At 30.8% G+C, this 23,970-nt stretch overlaps 1 protein-coding gene and 1 long non-coding RNA gene across 6 annotated transcripts in view; one reads left to right on the top strand and one right to left on the bottom strand.

Moving 5' to 3' along the window:
- The window catches only part of LOC145966435 (uncharacterized), a 96,792-nt gene extending 93,807 nt beyond the window's left edge, over nucleotides 1-2,985 (top strand). The window contains exon 4 of the long non-coding RNA XR_014437048.1: nucleotides 2,025-2,985. This is a non-coding gene — a long non-coding RNA (uncharacterized LOC145966435). The remainder of the gene's footprint in view (nucleotides 1-2,024) is intronic.
- The window catches only part of LOC145966431 (echinoderm microtubule-associated protein-like 2), a 37,595-nt gene that overhangs the window by 10,673 nt on the left and 2,952 nt on the right, over nucleotides 1-23,970 (bottom strand). Inside the window, exons 1-7 of one of the 5 annotated variants that reach the window (XM_083090474.1) lie at nucleotides 12,783-12,797; nucleotides 6,828-7,102; nucleotides 5,021-5,251; nucleotides 2,032-2,188; nucleotides 1,697-1,810; nucleotides 1,188-1,316; nucleotides 475-543 (exon numbers count right to left, since the gene is read on the bottom strand). In XM_083090474.1, coding sequence (XP_082946600.1) covers nucleotides 475-543; nucleotides 1,188-1,316; nucleotides 1,697-1,810; nucleotides 2,032-2,188; nucleotides 5,021-5,251; nucleotides 6,828-6,879 — 752 coding nt within the window. In that variant the 5' untranslated portion in view covers nucleotides 6,880-7,102; nucleotides 12,783-12,797. Of the gene's footprint in view, nucleotides 1-474; nucleotides 544-1,187; nucleotides 1,317-1,696; nucleotides 1,811-2,031; nucleotides 2,189-5,020; nucleotides 5,252-6,827; nucleotides 7,103-7,390; nucleotides 7,642-12,782; nucleotides 12,888-23,970 lie in introns of those variants that run through there. The other 4 variants (XM_083090473.1, XM_083090475.1, XM_083090476.1 and 1 more) reach the window with 4 other exon arrangements.

The following is a 23,970-nucleotide window of genomic DNA, read 5'->3' as shown; positions in this document are numbered from 1 at the left end:
ATAGAAAATTCAGATAGAATCTAGTTTTGGCAAGAATTTTATACTCAAAATTAGTAAAAATTTTGTTAATAATTAGTAACATTTAATAGTGTTATTAGCGTTGCTTAAATTTATGAACCCTTCTTTGCAACCATAAAATTCCAAAATTCATTTAATAAATAGATAAACCGCGATTCGTTCTACGAATGCGGAATCAATCGTCGATATCCCACAGATTATATGCCACACAGATGTTTATCATATGATAATCCGCAGGAAATACTACACGTGCGTTTAACTCGAGTCTATTTTTAAGCAAGACGTGCGCGCTCACCTGTCGAAATATGAAATTGTACCTTAAAGCTGTCCCGATGCGGGCGAGCACGTGAGTCGCCTAAATGCAGATGCATAAAGCCAAAGAAAGGTACGAAAGAGAATATATACATGTATACATATATATTATATCTAAAGTATTATACTTGGTATATTATTTACCCGTGCTTAACGTTGTTCATCGCCGGTGGCTTGAACAGGTTGAACAGGGACTTGGTGGACGCAGACAATCTATAATAATGAATGAAAATGCAAACGAAAACCATGCGGTGCAAAAAACAAGAGAGAAAAAGAGAAAGACAGGGAATTGTGTTTTAATGCGATCGACGTTTTCTTGCTTTGATTGAGGAACCGACAAAAAGAAAAATTTCAAGCACAATTTTAAAAAATGATACCGAATTTTGTTTTTTTTCGAGCAAAACGTACGCCAATTCTCGTCAAGATTTATTAGGTTGTAATCAATAATTTGTAAATATCATTTTTCAGATATGACATCAACATTTCTTTCCAATTGTTTTACCTTGCGAGATATTCACAATTTTATTTTTTACAGCTGTTTTTAGATGAGTTTATTCTTAACGATAAATACGAAGGAACGATATTCAATCATTACAATGTATTGTTTATATTATGCAAGAGAAAAACGTAAAAGCTCGTAAAAGAGACAATAATAATCTGCTGGTCAATGAAACGCGAAAGGGAGGGGGCAGCTGATGGTTTTGACGGGAAAAACGTGTTCGATCGCCCGAGAAAGAAAGCAAGAAAAATGTCTAAACAAAAAATTCAACTCGTGTGTAATCAGCGAGATGTGAACAAAATCACAAATAGCAAGCAAACGGTGCGTTTTACTGTTACGTCATTAGCCGCGAGCTAACCTGGTGCCGACGAGCTGGGAATTGCTTCCCTGATTTTGCGGAGAGTGCGTAAAATCGCCGGTGGACGACCATCTCTTCGCTCTTCTTAAGCTACTTTGCGGCGGTCCGTTTGATCTTGCCGTGGGCGATCTAAGACATCGAATTCTCTTCTCGTACAATAACGCCATGCATACCATTTATCGCATATAACATCGCAATAATTACATCGAAAATATATCAATACTAATTAATAAAGGTATCATTATTGGTGGCGATATTAAAGCACAGACATACATGCGCTTATTGCATATACACGTAACATATAATTAATATAAGTGCAACGATAATGACCATCAATATAATTTAAATTGCTGCAATTGAATCGGAATTTATGTAAATGGACTTATATTTGCATTCGAATTCCTAGTTCGGCTTCTACTTTAGCTTACGGTTTCTACTTTAAAATAGTAATCTAATTTTTACAGCGAATTTATATATTTATGTCAAGTTAATTAGATTTCTCGGCTTACCTGGCTACAGGCAGTGGTGTAGCTCTAGGGCTTGGCGATGGCACTGGAGAAACACTACTACTACTGGGACTATCCGAATGCAAAGAGCCCGTTGACTGATAATGGACGGATCTCCTGAAACGAGAGATAATTAAAAGATAATGAGAAAGATATTTAAATCCTAAAAAATATAACTATAAAATTCTTATTGATCTTTATAAAAAGATAATGTTGATAAGTTGATCAACCTTTTTAAACTGTTTACTCCAAGAAACTGGCAACTCAACGTTGCATTTCTTGAAAAATTGACTCTTAGGTCAAATGCATAATTTATACTGTATTAATACAGGTCGCACCTTTGAGGAAGTTGAGAAGGATGCACATAACTGGCAGGCCGTCTCGGACTGGATGTCGCGTCACGAACATCCTGCGAGGATCCCGAAGAAATGGAATTTCTGAGACCGCTGGTCTGGCGTAGCCTCAAGTCCTTTTGTGGCACCGAATTTTGACTACCTAAAAATATCTTCCTCTCTCATTCGGAGCATTTCAAGCAAGTAAAAGATATTCTATTGTAGCTTAAAACTTTCAAACTTGGCAGCAACACATTTCTATGTATATGCTTATACATATATTCCATATTAATATCTTGTTCCTCAAGAGAGAGCATCGCGTTATACATATTTCATAAGATCTTTTATGATCTGAAGAGAGAGAGATCATGAAATGATGGTTTTCTCTTAAATTGATTTGTTTATGCAAGAATATTTTTTACATTGACTTCAATTTCAGACTCTATCTATCGCTTGAATATTACATAAATAACGCATAACGTAGTTGCAAAATGCATAATTGAAATTCAATAGCAATATAACGGTGCATGATATTCAAAATGTCTTCCGCGTGTATTACAGTGTTCATCAATCGCTAAGAGCTGTCAGCGTTGTAATTTATGCACGTCAGCAGTTCTCGTTTTCATTTCCTGCAGATCATCTGACAGAAGGCTAGAGGAATATTCACTGCTTTCGATCGCAGGAATGCAGACAACACGGAGAATAATTAGAAAACTATTCATGTTCGCGAGCAGGCACCTTAATTGCACCAGAGAATTAATGAACGTCAAACAACGATTCTTTCGTTTCGTTTTCAACATTTTGATTCCCAATAAATCCTATAGGAAACAAAACTCGATTCAGAAATAAAAAATTAAATATCAAATAATATAAAATATAGATTATAAAAGATGTTACAGAATTATATATTTTTTTACAGTGTATATAAAAATTTATCAAATATTTATGACATATTTCTATAGTATAATAGAAAGGGAAATCTTTTTTAAAATTGAAGATATCAAAAAATATCAACAATAAATTTTTCATAAATTTGAAGAGCAATATTAAATGAATTAATTAAACAAATGAAACGAATAAATTAATTAAACATTACAAATACACACATAACAAAGATCATCTTTAAAATTATTTTTTTAAAGTTCTTTTCAATCATTGTTAGCTTTCTAAATTAATAATTTGCCTACTGTACTTTATGTCTGTTAGAATTATACATTTTAATTTCAAAGTATAATATTAGCGAATTTCAATTATATTACTATCTCTTAAAGTATGAAATACAAATCTTGCTACAAATTTTTTTCCATATTTCATATTTCATATTTTATTTTTCAAAAAAATATTTCAAGATTTTATTTCCATCAAATTGTATTTTAAGATGTATTAAATTAAATTGTATTTTAGATGAATTAACAAACATGATATTTATTTTTAATATCATTTTTTACAATATTCGAAATATGCATTGAATACTAGCAAAGAGTAACGACACTTAATACATTATATGTTTCTCTGTCCCATCTCGAGTTCAAGTACTAATCCAAACACTTTACCTTCTCTCAAGGTCTGCACGAATGGCAAATACCGAATAATTACGAATCCATTCACGTTCGTGAGCTTCTCGCCAGGCGAAACCGAACGTGATCTTAAAACCGTCGCGTGCCAACAGGTACAATATATCGGGCTCGCTTCTAGACAATCTCGCAAGGCTTCCTCGCGTCCGCGATTTTTGTCGTAACGCTCGAAACTTTAGAAATACCAGCGTGCACAAATCCGTTAGAAATGCACGCTTCACTTAGGTTGCATGCCTTAGGTATGCGATCGCACTTACATCGCGTATTAATTCGCGTCTCGCAACATTGCAATGCAGCCGCGATCTCGCGAAACCTAATACGGTAATACATGTCAGAATAGAATATTATGTTCTCGTTGTAGATAAAATCAGTGAGAGAGATTGTATTATTTGCATTTTGCATAAACAAGAAGTGGAATATTTAAAATTTATAGAGAAAGGAAAGCAGATATTTTCTTAACTGAAGGAATAAAATCCAAGAAAATAAATTTCTAGCTCAATAATTATTAAAGAAATAACAAAACTTTATCCTGTAAGTTTAATTTATTGATATCTGATTTCTAAAATTAGCAATTATTGATTAAAAGAATTTAATGTGTAATAATTATCATGTCAAACTGCATCACATGATTGAATTATATTCGGTTACTATTCGACTATAACGTAACGCACTAATAAAATAACTGAAATATTCGTTTAACGATTATTATGAGAAATGGAGTGCGCCTTTATGGCCTAGATATCAGCGAAGGTGCGGCTAATCCAATGTTGTTTACGAGTCACGCATCAATCAATCGATTCAACTTTCCTTTCGTTATTGCGAACGAAACATACGCTTTTAGTCATGCTTGTCAATTACCTATTCAAGTTGCAGAGATGAATTTGATGATCAGTGTAGTTATTTTCAACAGAGATTTATCAGAAAAAAAGAAAATAAAATAAATCACCGGAGTGAAAGATTAGTCACTTAGCAAATAAGTATTATTATCTGTGACTTCGTAATAAGATTAATAATATCAAGCATGCTTCCTCTTTCTAATTATATTATTATTGTTATTTAATTATTTAATAATTATTATTTAATTATTTAATTTGCCACTGAAACACGTTGCACAATATGAAATTCTAAAAGATACCTTGTATATATATTTTCTTAAATAAAGTTAATATATTATCATTGATAAAAGTAATAATTTCAATATTATAATATAATTTCAATAAGATATTCATTAATTCTCAATCTGAAATTTCTGTCTTAATTTATGACATTTTGACTAATTCAACTTGAAGGAATAATTTTGAATTATTTTATACACATACATATTTGCAGAAAATGTTGCGAATTCATGGACACAAATGACAAGGGATTAAGGCATCTCAACATCAGGCTTCCGTAATCGATGTGTAACTTTGCCAACTTACTTCTGAGAGGTACATGGCCGTTCCTTAGGGGCGAGGACACCATTCTCTCATTTCTCCTCTCGTTCCTATCATCCTCTCGCTTCTCTCGTGCTTCGAGCTGGGCGATTCGCCTTAGCGCGTCCGCGAGAGTAGCGCGAAGACATACTATCTCGTCCCTCTGCGCCAAGGATTGCCTCTCGAGATCCGCCACTCTGCCCAAAAGAGACCCGGTTTCGCACTCCAGCATCTCATCTGTAAAAGAGGATCGCTATTTACCAAGTCGTAAAGACGATTTGGCGTCAAAATATTTTATCCTCTTTTTGCAGAATTGATCCCCAGCCAATTCCCTTTAATCTTTCAACCAGAATTTCTCAGAATTTCTTTTTTGTTATTAGGTTAAAAGATACAAATAATTTCGTTTCTACAAGAATTTGATAAGAGTAAAATTAATTTTTCAATTATATTTAAATAAATCGACACAGGCTTCTGTCACAAATTTTAGAATAATAAGTAATTTTATATAGTAACAAAAAAAAACATTTTACATACATTTTAGATTTGTTATTTTTATAAGATTCATAGGGCACATTTATTAACAAGAAAATAAAAATTGTTAATATAATAAATTCTCTTTTTTTTATATGTAAATTATTATATATTTTTGTATATTTATATTTAATATTATTTATTTAATATTATGCTTATATTCAATATTAATATAAGAAATATTTAAAAACATGATACTATTAGAAATATAGCGAATATATTTTTCTTGTGCTTCTCTATCATTATTGCCGCAAAGTATACGTAGCAACGCGCTAAACGCGTTTTAATATCATTCTTATCAATCACACGATGTGTATACTAACCAAACCCTGACTATCATGATGACGTTCATAAATCACAGTGCCAATGTACAAAGATAGACCTAAATATTATGGGCAATTCAGTCGGCAAGCGAGAAGCACGCGATTTATTTGACGTATTTTAACTAGCGTGTCAAAAATGTGTACGCGTTTACGAACTTCTTCATACAGAAATAGATAGAACTGGGTCATGGTTTCCACGCGCTCTGTCAATATAATAAAAATTAAGTTCTTTTCCCGGTGTGTCGAGCGAGATACCAGAGGAACCACGTGGTACCGACTCATGAATTGTGCATGCGTATGTCGAGCGTTCAATTTCGCATGTCTATCGGTTGGATCTTTCATACTTCATATCCCGCAAATAGTGCTAGTAATAAGAAAAAAAAACTGTTGCACGATTTACTGCCTCCCACTGTGTCGTCTGGCGCGATTTGAAATTCATGGAATATATTAAACGAAAGTTGTGGGATCCGTAAGTCAGTAAGAATAAATCATTCCGTTCGCGTATTCGCATTTTTATATCAACAATTAATCATTGCTACAGTACATATAAAATGACTTGTCAGAATGTTATTTACAATCTCATAGAAAATTTAAGGTAGAAATTTGGTAAAATCAAGGATTAAAAAATTTTAAGAGATAATCTTTCATTATCTTCCATGATGCTATTTATTTTTATTATACCTTGTGCAAAATTTATCTCTTTTTAGAGTTATTTAGAAATATATTATTTATAATAATATATTATTATAATATATTATTATTTAGTTATTTAGAAAATTAAACCGAAACAAAAAGATTGCTTTTTTTATCAAATCTATTATGAATATTATGTTATTAGTTCCCCTCGCGAATTTCTATTATAAGTTTCTTTGCTTTCGAAGAATTTTTCGCGATTCGAAGAGGCGGTATCTAAAAAAAAAGAGAAAAAAAAACAATGAAAGAATTATTTTTGTACTCACGCCACGCTTGTTCCGCCTCGTCGATGGTATCCATCGTCTCCGGCGTGGACATTGCGATTAACCCTCGCGATGACCCCGGAGTATTAATACGTTATTCAATTGAACTGATTAACGAGCGCAAACAGTACCAATACACTCTCCATCAACATGTCTCTTTCGCCGCAGTTTCAACGATCTTCTTCGAAACAACTAATATTTAGAGTTCGCTTACCACTTTCTTTAATCTCACTCGCTCGTGACTATAATGCCTATCTACGTATGTGCGTGTTGCGTATCTATAAGTAAATAAAAGTAGGTAAGATTTGTGTGGATGTGAACAGAGTCTCTAAATAAAAACGAAAGTGAAACATTCTGGAAATGTTCAAGTATTAAATCATCTGAAATTTCAATAAAAAATAAAAACTTTATGCATTGTTTAAATGTACGGTCATTCTTTTTATTTGAAGTAGAAAAAATTATTTAATTATAAGATAGCAAAATATATTATATATTTTTTATAAATTTATAATATTGTAACTTGAACAAAGGATAAAAAACTGAAATATTGATCATAATTCACACACATTTATGATTTTACACGCAATTTCACTAGCAAACACTAGCAAAACATCGTCGTTTAATCAGCAATTTGAGCGTCAATTAACGTTTGCAATTAGCACGTGGAAGTTATCGAATTACGTCATCGAATTAGCACGATTTTTTTCGTTAACACATAGTGACAAGAGGAAAAAATTGCAAGCGCGAGACGGGACAGACATTTTCAACGTCATTTCTTCCTGCCGATATTGTCGAAACTGAAACGTAGCCGCGAACAGCGAGAATTCCAACATGCCAAGTGTGTCACGTGAACTCGGCATGCAGACATATCGGCCACTAATGTTTTACGCAAATAGATGTATTCTAAAAGTAAAATAAAAATTTATATTCATGTACGCGATCTTATCTAAAAAAAAAAATGTATATTGTGTTCTTGACATTTATAAATATGCGTTTTCATGTAGATAAGTGTATATGAAAAAAGATGTAAAAATGCATGTCAAAAAAACTTTCGCGTTTTCTTTTATCTTGAGAAACTCTTCGATCAAATTCTTGGCTGATTTTAATGAATAATTACAGCTTTAATTTAAATAAATAAAAGTTGCGATTCTCTCTCGAGTAAGGGATATATTAATAGTTTATTATAATAATACAAAAGCTAATATGAGGAAAGGAATTTCTACTCCTCTTTTCCTCGCGTCAGTGCTTTTTCCACTGAAAGATACGATAACCACTCGGTGAAATGAACGATAATCGATCGTAGGCTCTTTACCCTCGCACTTACACGACCACCTCTTTGTGTCTCGTACCTTCAACGCTTTGCAGAGAAAATGCTTATGATCGACAGAGTACTAATACGGAAGCGATTTTTTTTTAAATAAAAAGATGATTAATTAAAATATTTATTAAAGGATAAATATTTTCAATATAAAATATAAGAATACATTCGATTGCGTTTATTTGTGGAGTTTTATGATTAAAGTAAAATTTATCACGAGAAATTATTATATGCAGACTTTATGCATTGACTTTATGCATACAATGTGATGTTTACTTATGTTTGATTTCAAATATACATATCATCTTAAAAGATGCTGTTTACTGTTTTGTGAGCAATGACAGCTGATAAAATAATTCATGTCTGGCATAATATTGCTTTCCGATAATCTCTCAAAAATACTGATCACAAAAACAATTTATAAAAAATAAAATTAAAAAAATTTATAAAATTAATAAAATATATAAAATAAATATAATATAAAATTTATAAAATATATAAAAATATAATATCAGAAAATATTCTCTCTGAAAATCGAAGAATATATCATGTAAACATGAAGATAAAAATTAATCTGAGCCAACCCCAAGCAAAATAAATATAACACAGTGTGTTGATACACCAACATTCAACAATCTTTAGAAGCCATCCACACTGAAGCCACTTCCGTTGTAAACGACATAGTAGAATCAACCCTGATAACTGTACGACCTTTCACTTATCACATGAATGAGAAGAAGCTTGAAACGAGGGTGAAACGTATCTAATCGACGAGCGAGATTTATTTCCGTTCGAATAGAGGCTGATCAAATCAAGTGAGATTCATCGAACTTTTTGACGGCGGGAATTTCCGCGACGCGTTTCGCAACCGACGGAAGCGCCGCCGAGATGCTTCCGCCTCGGAACAACCGATCGGAAATCATTCATATGAGATCCGTACGATCAATATGCGTTCACGAGGTTTCAACGATTTTCCTTGTCCATCGAAAGGGACGCCAAGTTCGACTCCATCGTGACCGCTGCTCGTGTAACACGTGTGTTTTCCGTACGGCCGCCCCAACGTTACTGTCAGAGTACGGCTACAGCTGCTTTGGCCGCGATCAATACGGTCTAGATAGTCGAGATGATCCAGATGATGGCGGGCTACGCCATGCCATTGACTGTGGATAGGACGTACGTAGTGTGAGATTGGCCCCGGTGATAAGCGGTTTGTCAAATTACCCGGTGGAAATCAATCGTCATTTAATTGCAAGATGGTATTAGCGCCAGATTTCTAACGGATTTTTATTACGCACCTGGGTTTTAATTCTCTCTCCGCATGAATTTTATCACGTCTTTATTTTTTAAGAGAAACATCTGAATTTTTATTTCTTTCTTATTACGAATTATTGTTGCGCGATCGCACAGTTTAGGAATTTTTAATAAATTTTTAAAACACGATTGCATAATAATTAAGATTAATATGCATGAATATACACACATATATATGTATTTGTTTTTGAGGATATTTTTTTATGATAAAACTTTTAAGTAAAGATATAATTTTTAATGTGGAATTATTTCTGTGAGTTGGACATTGCCCTTTTTGTCTCTTCTCTTGTTTCCTCATTATAATCCTACCACTTTATACAAACAAATATTATTTTTTCTCGTTAAACATTAAATTTTTTCTGTTCTCCTCATATTTATATTATTTTCCAACTATCTTTTTATGTATTATTAATATAATACATTTTATAATAATATAATAATTTTATAATTTATTATATAATACATTATACAAATATAATATTTTTTCTTCATATAATATAATTAATATAATTATATATTTTAATATATTTTTTAATATAATATAATATTTCTTAATATAACATTTTTCAATAAATTTTCTAAAGATGCGTGTTACGTTCATGGTTCATCAAGATTCGAAATGTCATAGATAATCTTATGGATGAATTATCTATTAGTTTCGATTTCGTCCGATTCTCCCTTCGCGATCCTAAAATGATGATCATATCGTGTTATAACGGCACACCCTCAATTCGCAATTCTTCGAAATAGTTCTATCCTATATCGTATATCGAACTAGTCCATTAAAAACCATCGCCATTACATCCACAGATAATTGTCGACAAATTGCCACGATATATTGCCAGGTGGGGCCCCGGCCTTTATTGCAAAAATCGCATTTCATTTGGGGAGAATTGATACACGAGAAGAGCACGAATGTAACAAACGGAGAATTAGAACAAAATGAAATTTTGCCGTCACTATTCATTAAAAATTCAGGGAAAGAGAATATTATAATAGCTATATTATTTTATATTATAACGTTGTATGTAATTTTTCGGCTGAACTCCAGCGGAGAGATTGAAACATTATTTGTAATGAGAAGCGCGTCGATGTAAATCTATCCGCTCTTTCTTATGATTACTCTCCGAAACTTTCGGAATAATAAATTACTTGTAAGACAATGCGATCTTAATTACAGCGAGCTACACACAAGCATTCTAATGGTATCTCTTTCTTGGCGCGCTATCGGCTTTCACAAACTTTCAGGCTATATAATGATTGCGTACATTATTACGAAAGTAAAGATAAGTTACAATGCACGATAATAAATTATTTGAAAAAGTATTAATTGTTTATAAAATATTAAATATTTTGAAAAAATATTAATTGTGCTTAAAAGATAATATTTTATGTTATTTTAAAATTCAATTTTATAGTTTAAAAATGTAAGCTTATATATTCAGAAGAAAAGGACATTCTTGTTTTGAAAATATCTTTAGTTTTAACATAGAAATCTTGAAATGAGATTATATTGTATTAATTAAAGAAAAATATAATTGTTTGAATAATTGCTTGCTTGAATGAAGTTATTTTATATAATTCAATCAAGAAAAATATATTCTTATGATTTAAGATTTAATTTTCTTAAATGGAAAGAAAACAATGTTAGATAGAAAATAACATTTTTAAATCAAAGATTATAATTTTTTTAAAGTAGAATAATTAAATAATTATATATTCTTGAGATGACAATTACAATATTGGAATAAGACTATAATATTGTTGAAATTTAAAATTATTATAAATTCTTCTAAGAAGATTATAGATTGTTGCGCATATGAAACAATGAACGCATTAATTTAAGTATACAAAATTATTTGTATATATTTAAATAATTATATTAGCGATATAATTTTATTTTGATAAAAAAATATCAACTTGCATTTATCTGCCGATAAATTATAAAAAATTACTAGTTATAGCAAGTTAAAAGCAGTCAATATGCTGTATTTTACTTTGTGTTTTATGTCTTCAGATTACTTTCATTAATTGAAATAATCGATTGAAGATCGATTACCAGTGATATTTTGAGATAGAGCAAGCTGCAAGAGTTGATGCGTAGGTGTAACAAGTTCAATTTAAAATGAATCACGTAATGTTGACAACAGAGCAAATTAAATTGATGATCGTTACGCATAAATTATATGGTTCCATTACTTCCGCATTATATTAAATTAGTATTGCCAGATAATCTTTTTCGATATCTGATTTAATTTAATGATTTTATAATGAATAATATTTATTTGATCTCTTCCTCTTTACCAAATTTCTAAATTTCTTTTAGCACCTCTTTTGTACAACAATAAATTGAATAATAAATTCGCAAAGATATATTATATAAATTTCTTTTTAATTTTCGATTTATGAAATTTAATACAATTGAAAACGTGTTTCATCTATTTTATCTTATTTACTCGTTAATATCAAATCTGAAAACAATTTTTCACAAAAATATATTTAGATTCGTAATGTTTATAACAAATATATATTTCGCGTGTTTAGCGATTTTCTGTCGAGAAATCGATTGGCATTTTGCAGGAATAGCATTTTGCTGAGACTAAGTCTGCAATTCTGCGGTGTGCGAAACTATTCGCTGTGCAGAAAATTGAGCCAAGGGAGAAGACGAGGAATTTCGTGAAATTCCCAAAGGCACCGTTAACTGCGCTTCTCGGGAACGGCCGAGAAGCCGCGCGCGCCGAGGATCGTTATTAATGAAAGAACAGGATGAGCTCTCGGCGCACCTTCGAGTAACGTCATCGTGCCACCTTGAATGGCTTATATAACAAGTGCCACCGTGCCGACAATAGACAATATACGCTACGTGACTCGTATGTGAGCATGCACATTGTCTCGATCCGTCGCCATTTTTTAATCGCTACGCGTCCTTGTCCGCGAGGATTCCATCTATCAAATCCGATACAATATACTATACCTATGTTTCAATCTAAAGCAATTTGTCATTCGATTGAAAATTGATCGACATATAAATCGCGTGGAAAGAGAGAGAGAATAAACCTTATTGTCATTTTTATTTTAATTCTATTAGAGACTTTTGTGAAGCAAAAATTTCAGTCCATATTTCATCTTGAGTGTGTCTAATAGAAAAAGTTTGAAAAAAATTCTCTCCTTCCTTTTTTCTACACATATTGCAGATCTTATTGTGATTAAAATGCTTAACTAGAAGTGCCCCAATTGTTGCGACAAAGAAAGCTCCGCAACTTTGTCGCGATTTTCAACGAGCGATTCGTTACGAGAGTGTTGTTTTTGTGGAAAGCGCAGTCTCTTACCCATTTCTTGCCTCGCACTCTGTTCCGAATGCCCGTTTACGCGCATCGTCGACTCCGGACTTTCCTTTTCATACTTGTGTAGCGCCTTGATTGAAGATCTCGCGCCTGCAAAAGAAAAGCTATTGAAATATATATACATATATATTGCACTTGCGTTGCACGCACATCATCTCGTTGCATTGAAATATCTCACGCGCTACTTCCGATCCCGCGTCTCCCTATTAATTGTTTCCGTAATTACCGGAACGGGGAACGCCATTGTTCGAAGACAATGGTCTTAGCCAAGGATGCAGTCGGTGATTATCGATGGTTGAAATTATCCAGCTTACAAATAATTATTTTATTCAAGAACCTTGCTATGCATTTAAAAAATCAATTCAATGGAACATAAATTGAAAGCAATAATTTAGTAACTATTATACGTATTTTTTGATCTAGATATTAGTAATTATATACGTATGTTTTGATCTCTCAATAACTTAATACTTGTTACTAGAATATTATTATAATATCACGAATATAAAATCCAGAATTTTGAAATGTACGCAAAATTTATATTTAAAATACAATAAATTTTTTTATATTTATATTTAAAATACAATAAATGTTTTAAATTTAAAATATAATAAATTATAATAAATTTTAGATTTTTAAAAATAAAATAAATTTTTAAATTCATATTGAAAATTTTTTAATTTACTCATATTTAAATAATGAATACTTGCAATTTTTATTAAAGGAGAATTCACATGTGTATGTGTGCAAAATTCCAATATTTTTCAATTTATCAAGTCGACTTTAAAATATCACGCACGTAAAAATTTTTACACGTATGTCTCTTTTCCGTGTATCGGGTCTATAATTCTCGATTCTCGATACAGACTTTCTGACAAAAGGCTAACGGGCGTGTTCGGCCTTTACGTAAGCATCGATCGCGGCCTTAAGCAACAAAATCTCATAACTTTTAAACGTACGCGCACGTTTTCCGCACCGCGTTTTTGCCCGCGAGCGCGAATTGCCGGTAATTTCCAAAGGAGGAACATCAATGTAAAACGACCTTGGTCAATGAAAACGAATTGCGATACGTGATGGTGTGCGTGCATAAAGAATCGCCAGGGAGAATGTAGGACGCGTTGCACCTTTCATGTTTACAACTGTTGTAGAAAGGCAGCGGAGCTCTTTTATCAATAATTGAATGCCGAATGTGAAGAGTGCAAGTAAGATTCATGCTTCATAAATTCTCTTATGAATACGATACACACACACACGTAGACTTAATTACTATTGGATACGTAGTGAATACATGAATAAATAAAACAAGAAATTCTTACAAAGCATGCTTGCACGATAATCAAATATTATTTTAAAAATTGTTCGCCTTGAAAGACAATTATTATCAAATAATATGTTAATTTATATAGATTATTTTCGCGAAAAAATAAATAAATCTCAATTATAAATTCACAATTAATACAGCGTTATATCCACAATTTCTCTGAAATCGAATATTCGAATTATCGACAGTTCACAGGATGGAAATGAATAAATATTTTGGCATGCTTTCCTCGCACATATCCTTCGTCGCGTTCCGCTTTCGCGCAATTTCTCAATTGCTCGAGAGACATCGTCTCATCGAGAGACGTCGTCATCATTGTAGCTGGCTCCATTTTTACGTCTTACGTGCGACGCTCTGCTTTTACGCGTTTGCGACTATCGATATCCACTTCGCTCGAGCGAATGTATGTCGGAAACGCAAAGAGATCTGAAGTGCATTATCGCGAACTGGGACACGGTGAATATATTACTCGGCGAATATGGCCAGGATACGTGGCAAACTCGATGGCTTTGCAATCTCACTTGATGCAGCCTGACGCCGATTATCAACACTTGAATCAAAGAAGCTGCTACAAACTCTGTCAGTCGTCTGTGTAATAATAATCAAGCACGAGATGTACGCGTTTATTTGAAGAATTAAGATTCTTTGGTGCGATTTAGATTTACTCCCAGAATGTTTAATGTTCCCTCGCTCCAAGATAATTTGTACGAAAAATACTGGTGATTCATAATTATTATGGACTACAATATTGTAAAAAATATTTTAAAAAATATTTTATCTTTTTGTGTTTTATTATTGTTATTATATTTTAATTAACATATGATATAGCACCTTCTTTTAAATTTTACATTAAAATTCATCACGAAATATCTTTGACATCTTTATGGTTTTAAAAAATTTTCATTTTTATTTTCAAATTGCTTTAATAGCTATACAACATACATATGTGCTTTCAGAGATATATATATATATATTTTATCATATTTAATAAAACTGGAGTTGAAAAAATTATCTGAATTTTTATATAGAAGAGAGTTAAAATTCTAAATTCTTTTTCTAGATTAATTTTTATAATATAATTCTTTTTTCCCGAGTTGAAAAAATGATCCGAATTTTTACATAGAAGAGAGTAAAAATTCTAAATTCTTTTTCTAGATTAATTTTATAATCTAATTCTTTTTTCCCGAAATGAATGATCTATCGAAAAAAAACGTCAATCAAGCCTATCCTCGGAAAAGGAAAGGCAAGGGAGCGGGAACGCAAAAGGAGTTCTCGAAAGAGCGACTCGAAACACAAAACCAGTAAGCATTGACCCAGCCAGAACACTGCCTTATTGGTGCATAAGACCGGACTTCACGGTGCTTATTTTACGCGATATCGTTCGCGGCACACACTGTTGTCCGTATACGTCATCTTATACATATTACACACGACATGGATAATTGGTTCACTGCTCCGTCCGTAGGTAGCCCCGTGCTGTTGAGAGCTAATGTTAAGACTCTCTCGAGCCGGTCAAGTGACATTAGGCTTACATAAATAGTCGCGCCTACGGTCTTATTATATGTATATCTATATCGTTTTACGATATCTCTCTTGTCGCTCTGTGTCCAGGCAAACGCCGTTAACTTAACCCCACATCGAATCGCAAATAATTGTACGATGATTGCATTAGGTTGGCAGAATACCGTTACGTTGCAATTATCTACTATTTAATAAATCGCAGAAGTTAGCATAAAGAGTGAGAGTCTATGTATGAGTTACGATCGAGAACTATGAATACGTCTACATAATGTATGATTGGGAGAAGTGAAACGGTATTTAACTTTTATAGCACTTTGGTAATTTACATATATGCATATTTAGTCGCGTTATGTCTAATAAATTTGAAATGAAATAAGTCTTTTCGAAAACTATCTGTCAAATTAGCATATTTAAATAATATTGTGAAAGCGTGGCAGACGATCAAATTACAATAAAATAAGTAATAATCTGTATTTTATAAAATTAAATAAGGATCAAAGAGAGAGTTATTAATTTGATCCATACTTAATGCATCAAATAGATGATACACAGTTCAATAAATAAGATAATAAATTTATATTTTTATCAAATTATTCTAGTACTATATTTGAATTTTTATTGTACAAGTTGCACGATGGAAAGAGCGAAGTAACTTTCTATTGTGAGAAAATTTTTGCAGCTGTATCCGTTTAACCGAATATACACAGCAAGCTCGGGGCAGAATACCTAATAGGGATACACACGGGTTGCGGAAATAGCGGCAAGTCAGGAATGCCTTTCGTAGGTGAGGGCGATTGCGCGTTTTGCGCGCTATGACAATGCGAAACGAATTTGCATACACGCGAATTAATGCCACGGCGAACCGGCGACGTCCGGGTGGCGATAAAGCTTAGTTGGCTCGAATGAGACTCGTTAAACACAGCTGGTAGTTAACAGACAGTCGGCCGACAAAAGTGGACCAACGTTAGATTTATGGCGATGGGAATAGACGGAGTTTCGCAATATTTGACTATTTTATGCCCGTCTTTGCACGCGTTCAAAGTAAAATGTCATAAATCTAGTTGAGGTGGTATCTCTCTTGTAATAGAGCGCTATTATCGCGTTAATTGTAAAGTTTTGCTACTATTATTTTGTCGTAATATGTGGGATAATCTTAATAGAGATATTTACGTAAGATGATTTGCATTCCTATTCTTGCAAGGTTTATGCACTTCATTAATTATTGATAATTATAATCACAATAGATGGAAAGTATTATGTAACAGCTGTTTCTATAAGTTTCTTGCATAATTATGATATGATTCCATGTGCGAGGTTGGCGCAACACATCACATGGACGCATTATGTCTAACGAAATGACTATAGCTTATTAATCTAGGATATCTTATGTAAGCGATATGACTCCGTTAAATTTAACATTCTAAATTAGTCTGTTCAAGACCGGCAGTATATAATGTTCAGCGACAAAATATCATTATAAACAAATATTCCCGAATATTTATCAATCTCTGGGCAATCTTGACAAACATGTAAATAAAATATAAAATCTTTCTCTTTTTTTTTTATTGAAATAATTTAATTCTCTTAATATTTTTCTACTATATAATCTCATTTTTCTTCAAATATTTAATAAAAATGCAAGAACATGAAATTGCATATAATAATGTGATACCAAATATGATTAACATTTGAAATTAAATGGAAAATGATTAACATTTTAAATGAAATGGAATAATAAACTGAAATTTTTTTAAATTTGTATATAACAAAAAAACATTAGGAAGTAATTTATGTGTCAGTAGTATATGTGTCAGAAAATGTATTCCAATGTTGTACAACAAGCGCGCGATAAAAATGAAAAAATAATATGATGAATATAATTTTTTAATGTAATAGTATTTTATGTGTGAAACTAAAGCTGCGAATCACAATTAAAGTTGCGAAGACGTTCAACTGCAAGACTACTAGACTGCTTTACTTTCTCACAACATCGTAAGGTACCGCAATTCCGTGTTTCCCATCTTGTGTTCGCGTTAATTAATTGCATGCAATGTACTTTCCCGTTGCCATATTCCTTTTTCGCAGTTTATAAATAACTCGGTAGCATATTTTATATCATTAATGATACTTATTAATTATTAAATAATAATTATTAAATCCGATACAAAGTAAAATGATTGTATGAAATATTAATTATAATTAGCGACGAAAATAAATTATTATATGTAATATAATATGTAATAAGTTGCTAAATATATTGAAAATAAAGACACATTATGCGAAATTATCGATTTATTGTAGCCTCAACTTTAACTAGCCTGATAATAACAAACTTTTCGTTTGTAAGTTATAAAATTTAATTTAGGGAATATATAGTTTAGCAGGAATATATAATTTATGAATTTATGATTTAGATGAAGTCTAAATTAATTAAAAATAAAGAAGAAATTGTACTTGTAATAATATAATATATACGAGATAATAAAAATCCATAAAATTTGAGAAAAATAAAAACAATAAACAAAATACAATACATAAATCAATAAGAATTTTAATATTATTTGCGCAAATATTTTTTAATTTACTTTATTATTTAATTTATTCGTTTACTCTTTATACAAGAATTTCTTATTTTGTGAATAAATTAATTTTCGCAAATAGTGAGTCGCGAATACTGAGATATTAACAATAAAGAATAAAGCATTTTTCTAAATTGATTGCATAAAAAGGTACATTATATATACCGCAAAAATTTGATGAGGTCTTTTTCTGTCGCGCTTATCAAATTGTGCATACGTTGTTATGTAATTCTATCGCTAAGCATCAAGATAATCTCTTCGGCATACTCATTGAAGTCTCCTTTCAAACAGCAATATGTAGGTGGATGTTATGTAAATTTCGGTAGCTCATCCACAAAGCGCTAATGGCTATGCGCGTAGTCAGCGCTAAATAAAACGCTATGCTAACTATGCGCCTAGAATCCGTCTTTTCAGTTTCTAATCACGCATTTCCTTCTACGCATGGTGCATCCTCGAGAAACGTAATGACGATCTTGATTCTAAGCCTGGCAATGTGGATATAAAATGCATGACTCTTTATTTAAGATACATATATTATAGAGTTATATATAAATTATATATAATTATATATAATTATATAAATTATTTTAATTTTATTTGTGTGTTCTTTTTTAATTATATCCATGATATATAATTATTTATCCTTTTTATATAATTTACTATATAACATTTATATTATATTATATAAAATTTATATTTGTATTTCATATAATTTATAATTATATTCCACGAACAATGCATTTCAGAAAACGTTTTACATTAGAAAAAAAGTTATATTAAAAAAAATCACATACGAGAAGAAAATATTGGATTCGATTTTTTTTCATATTTTTGAAACTATTGTATATTTTCTTTCCATTTTTTATTGTAAAATTATCAATCATAGATATTTTCTTTTTTTTATTTATATTTATATTTTTTTATATTTTTTTCTTAATACCTTCCTGATAAATAGCAAAAAATTGCACTTTAAAATTTCTTGATTCAAATGTATTTTTAATTAACACAGCTGTTTAGTTATCAGAAAATTTAGAAAATTACTTCTTAAAGATAGAAAACAAATAAAATGTAGTAAAATTGTAGCGATTTTAATTTCAATCGGCAAACAGCACAAAGCAACAAATACAAGCATATATTATGTCACTGCGGCAATCACAATGAAATAACATTAAACCATTCGCGTCTCGTGTTTAGAGCTGTTTCCAGTTAACAAGACGTGGGCGGGTATTATGCAAATTTCGGCACAGCATCCTCTGCGTTAATGGCACGATCGTGAGGACATGTGAATAGCGTCAAGATAAATAAATAGGGGCAGGACGGATGAATGAATTGAATCGTATTTATCTCGTATTTGTGGGTACGATTATTGTTACTATGAAAAAGCAAACAGTGAGATAGAACATGTAATCAATTAATTTTTAAAGTAAAGAATTCACGTGTTTATAAATGTCATTAAATTGTCAAATTTCTCTAATTATTATTCAAAATTTATTGTGGATTTTGTTTATTTATTTTGATCTAAATATCCGTGAAACATGTTTAATTATTCGAATATTTCTCATTATAAATTCACGGATGATCGTGCAGCCATTCAAAAGTGAAAGATTGCAAGACCTGCCATGATTTATAAAGATGACATCGATCGATAGCGTTATCAGCCGTGAGATCCCGTTGTGAGCCCCCCATTCCTGTTAGTCGTTTAAATCTCGTTCCGGATAACAAGTTGCAGCATGATATTATGTAGAAAATCTCGCGCTACATCCTTTATGCAAATTCATGCAGCTGGTTTCGTCTTTTCTTATCTGCCGAACGGTGCGGCAAATGTTATTAGTTGGCGAAGATAAGCATTTCTGTAGATAATTATTGGAGATTAAATTCAGAATTAAACATTGTTGTACGATTGAAATGCAATTTCAACGGTATGGACTGAACGACCTCGAAATCGCGTCACTTTTTATCTGCGCATTTTCTGAAACGATAAGATAGCGAGCAATTCGGCATATCCTATTTTTTTCGTGTACCGATAAATCTAACATATAATCGCAATTATTTACTTCAGATGAATTTATTATATCTTAATGTCAAGGTTATACAACGTATATTCTGAAACTCCTTATATAACAACGCAGATGAATGGATGGGAAAATAAGCCTCTCTCAAATTTTATAAATTAAGAACTCACTCATGCATCTATTTCCATTCAGTTTAGTATTTATTATATAAATTGTTTCAATAAACATCAGTTAAAGTTAACTGATTGATCAGAAAATCTGTTTAACTGTGTATAATTTTAACTAATTTTTATGAAAATAACTATATATCATCTGTCTTAATCACCTGGAAATAGTTAAGCTTACGCTCGGTTATTATATTTACCTCAGGGCAAGCATTCTTGATTTTAATCTAGTTTACCTTTTAGGTCTATCCACGTACTCTGTTATATACATATTAATATATTGCGTTAAGTAATTAATTGGTATATTCCAATCAGTAAATATAATCTTAGTCATTCCATACTCGAAATTATGGCTTGCTCGCAAAATGTTTAATCTTGCACAACAGAATTAATTTGCAATCGCAGTTCTTTTTCTTCGTTTGAGAGAAACATTGTGTGTTAGAAAATTCTTAACGATTTTAATCAATATTTTTGATAAAATTTTTTGTAATAAATATTTCGTATAAGATAATTATTATAATAAAATATATATTGCGAGTAAATTATTATTATAATAAAATATATATTGCGAGTAAATTATTATTTCTTTTAACTATTCATATTTAAAAGCTTATCCAAGTATTTCCTAATTACTAAATTTAATATTCTCCAATAACTGTAATTAATGGCTACATTGATGGATTGAAGTTAAAGTTATAGAAAGTATTCGGATAAAATGCGTATATGTTTTACTATGAAATACATTGAAGTGTCCTCTATTCAATTTGTTCACGGATCACGTGGATTATACATATATAATATCGAGAAAGTCGTAACAGTCATACAAGAAAGATTTACGTGTCGATCCCGCACATGCAAATGCATACCTTACATCGCGTTACAGTTGATTGACCTCCATGTCCACTGTGGCAATGTAAGTATTTGCATCTATTAAACTCTCTACGCAATTCATGCGTGGGATCTATATCTCTAATACAATTTTTTTTTACATACTGTATCATTGTTTTTACACGCTACATCATTGCTGCAAATTTATACGCAATTATATATCATACTATCCTATTCCTAAAAATTGCAAAAGTAATGAAAACAATATTATAATGTGCACAAAATAAATTATTAAATTTTTGAAGTCTACTTATATGATTATTTTTTTTATTACTGTCATAATAATGTCTTTATTATATGTATATATCTCAAAAAATTAATAAATTAAATAAAATTAATAAAATTAAAATAAAATTAATAAAAATTAATAAAATAAAATTTCATATTTCTTAAAATGGGAATTATTTCTTTTTAATGTACTATTATTTATATCATGTTGTTAATTGAATCATATTTTTATAGTCTATATTTATCTATATATTTATAATGAATTCCATTATATATAATATAAAAAGCATATGTTAGAATAATGACGCGTGCGTACAATATCTAAAAGTATTCTGTTCGAAATCGGAGTCTTAAAGGCGAGTGGTGTTGTGTATCGGACAAGAATTTCATTGCAAAAGAAGATAAAAGTGGTCATTAATAGTCAGGGTCGTTAAATTATAGCCATGTTAGGCTATATTTAGGAACTTGGAGGTCGAGAATGCTTTGCCAAAAATTTTCCCTCTTCTCTTAGCATTGACAATCATCTTATTATATTAAATGACATTATCTTCGTATTAACTGATATTAATATAAAAAATACATTGCGTATTTTAAAAAAATAATATTTTTTATTTTATGTAAAATTTTGTTAAAACATGACATCTCAAAAGTTTTTAATAACATGCTATATTTTTTTCGGCATCAAAAAATAATTATTGGAAATATTTTATTTTCTAAGATAGTGTATTTAATTTCCAATTAAGCTTTATAGAATTGAATAATTGTGTTAATTTACAATATGTATAAATTGTGAAATTTTCAAAATATAGATATATTGTAAATTCCTTTATGTTATTTTACACATAATTTATCCGTTATTTTATATTTATTATTTATATCTATTATTTTATATCTATTATTTTATATATATTTTTTCTAGTTTTTGCATTAAAAAGTTGCAGAAAATTTCTTCAGTCTACGTGAGAAAGAAATCAATGCTTCTTCTAATATTTCCTTCGCGCAAATTCCGACTAATTTATAAATTGTAAATTCCTCTTTAACATTCCGGTCTTTCTCGAGAATCCCCACGCCTAAAAACGGCGATAATTAAGTGCCGCGAACTTTTGACAGAACCCACGATCTCGTCGACCTTGACACTTATCGCAAGCAGATAATGAGCTTCGACACGAAAATATGCACCTTTATGTTTGAAATTTCCTCTACGATAAGGAAGCATGATATCACGTCGCGATTTCCTCGTAACTTCCGTCGACCTAATCGTGTGATCCCGTGAGAACCTCTGCACCCTATATCCTGCGTCTATAAAGTCCACTGTGCGCAACATAAAAAGAAAAAAATAAAATTCTTATCTCAAACATCGTCGGCTTGGTTGCACGTTTACGGTCATCATACAATTTGTTCTCTTTTTTTTATATACTATTTTTTTTCTTTACATATATATGTGCGATAAGATTTAATAATTAAAAATTATTAATTCAAATTTATTAATTAAATATTTATATATATACGCGCGATTGAATACACAATGTTGAACAAATTAGCAAAATTATCAAAATTTTGTTTCATAAATTTATTAATGCATTTATTTTTTATTGCGCAAATTTTAATTAACTTTATCGTAGCTTAAATTTATGTTCAATATTGTGGTAAATAAACACTATTTTTATATTTTTTATTTACAAACTCTCTCTCTCTCTCTCTCTCTCTCTCTCTCTCTCTCTCTCTCTCTCTTTTTCTTTGCATTAATATACGTAATTTTTAAATTGCATTTTATTATTAATATATATACATATTAACTTTATTTTATCGGTAATAAATACACATATTTATCTTTCTCGTTTCTAAAGCATCTCTTAAATTTTCGTATACAAAAAGCAATTACACTTATTTTCCACCTCCGAACTTGACCGTTGTTGTGTAAGGCTAGAAAGCTAGAAAATTACATGATATTTCGCTGCAGTCTTAAAATGCAAGAACAAATTTATTCAAATCGCCATCTCATGTTCTTGTGTAATAATTACTGGCATAAGATGCTTGGAATTTTTCGAGCTAAAATATACCAACACAAGTAGCAAGATATTTTCAAAATGCTGTATTTTTACAAACTGCTATTGTATCTTCAGTTTTAATATTTTGACTTTTGATTGATCCTCGCATTCATATGCTGAGTCGAATTTGTAAATGAAGTTAATCGCCATTTATTATACTCGATTTATTGCAACACTAACAATATCAGCTGATCGAAATTTACTTGTCATACTGCTTTTCAACAAGAAAGTCTGACAATCTAACATTAATTCTTATCCATTTAATCTCAACAGATATAGTCAGGATAATTCAAATAGAGAATTATTGATTACAGGGAATCAAAGAAGTTTAAATAGATAAAAAAGAGAATCAGAAGTGATCTGAAAGAAGCAAAAAAAATCTAAATTTAAATAAATAATAATTTAATGAAAA

The sequence above is a fragment of the Camponotus vicinus genome, unplaced genomic scaffold (assembly GCF_025532165.1).
Source record: "Camponotus vicinus isolate PSW18456_S1 unplaced genomic scaffold, iyCamVici1.0 SCAF_2, whole genome shotgun sequence".
NCBI classification, from domain to species: Eukaryota; Metazoa; Arthropoda; class Insecta; order Hymenoptera; family Formicidae; genus Camponotus; species Camponotus vicinus.
This window is presented reverse-complemented; position numbering and strand designations above follow the sequence as displayed.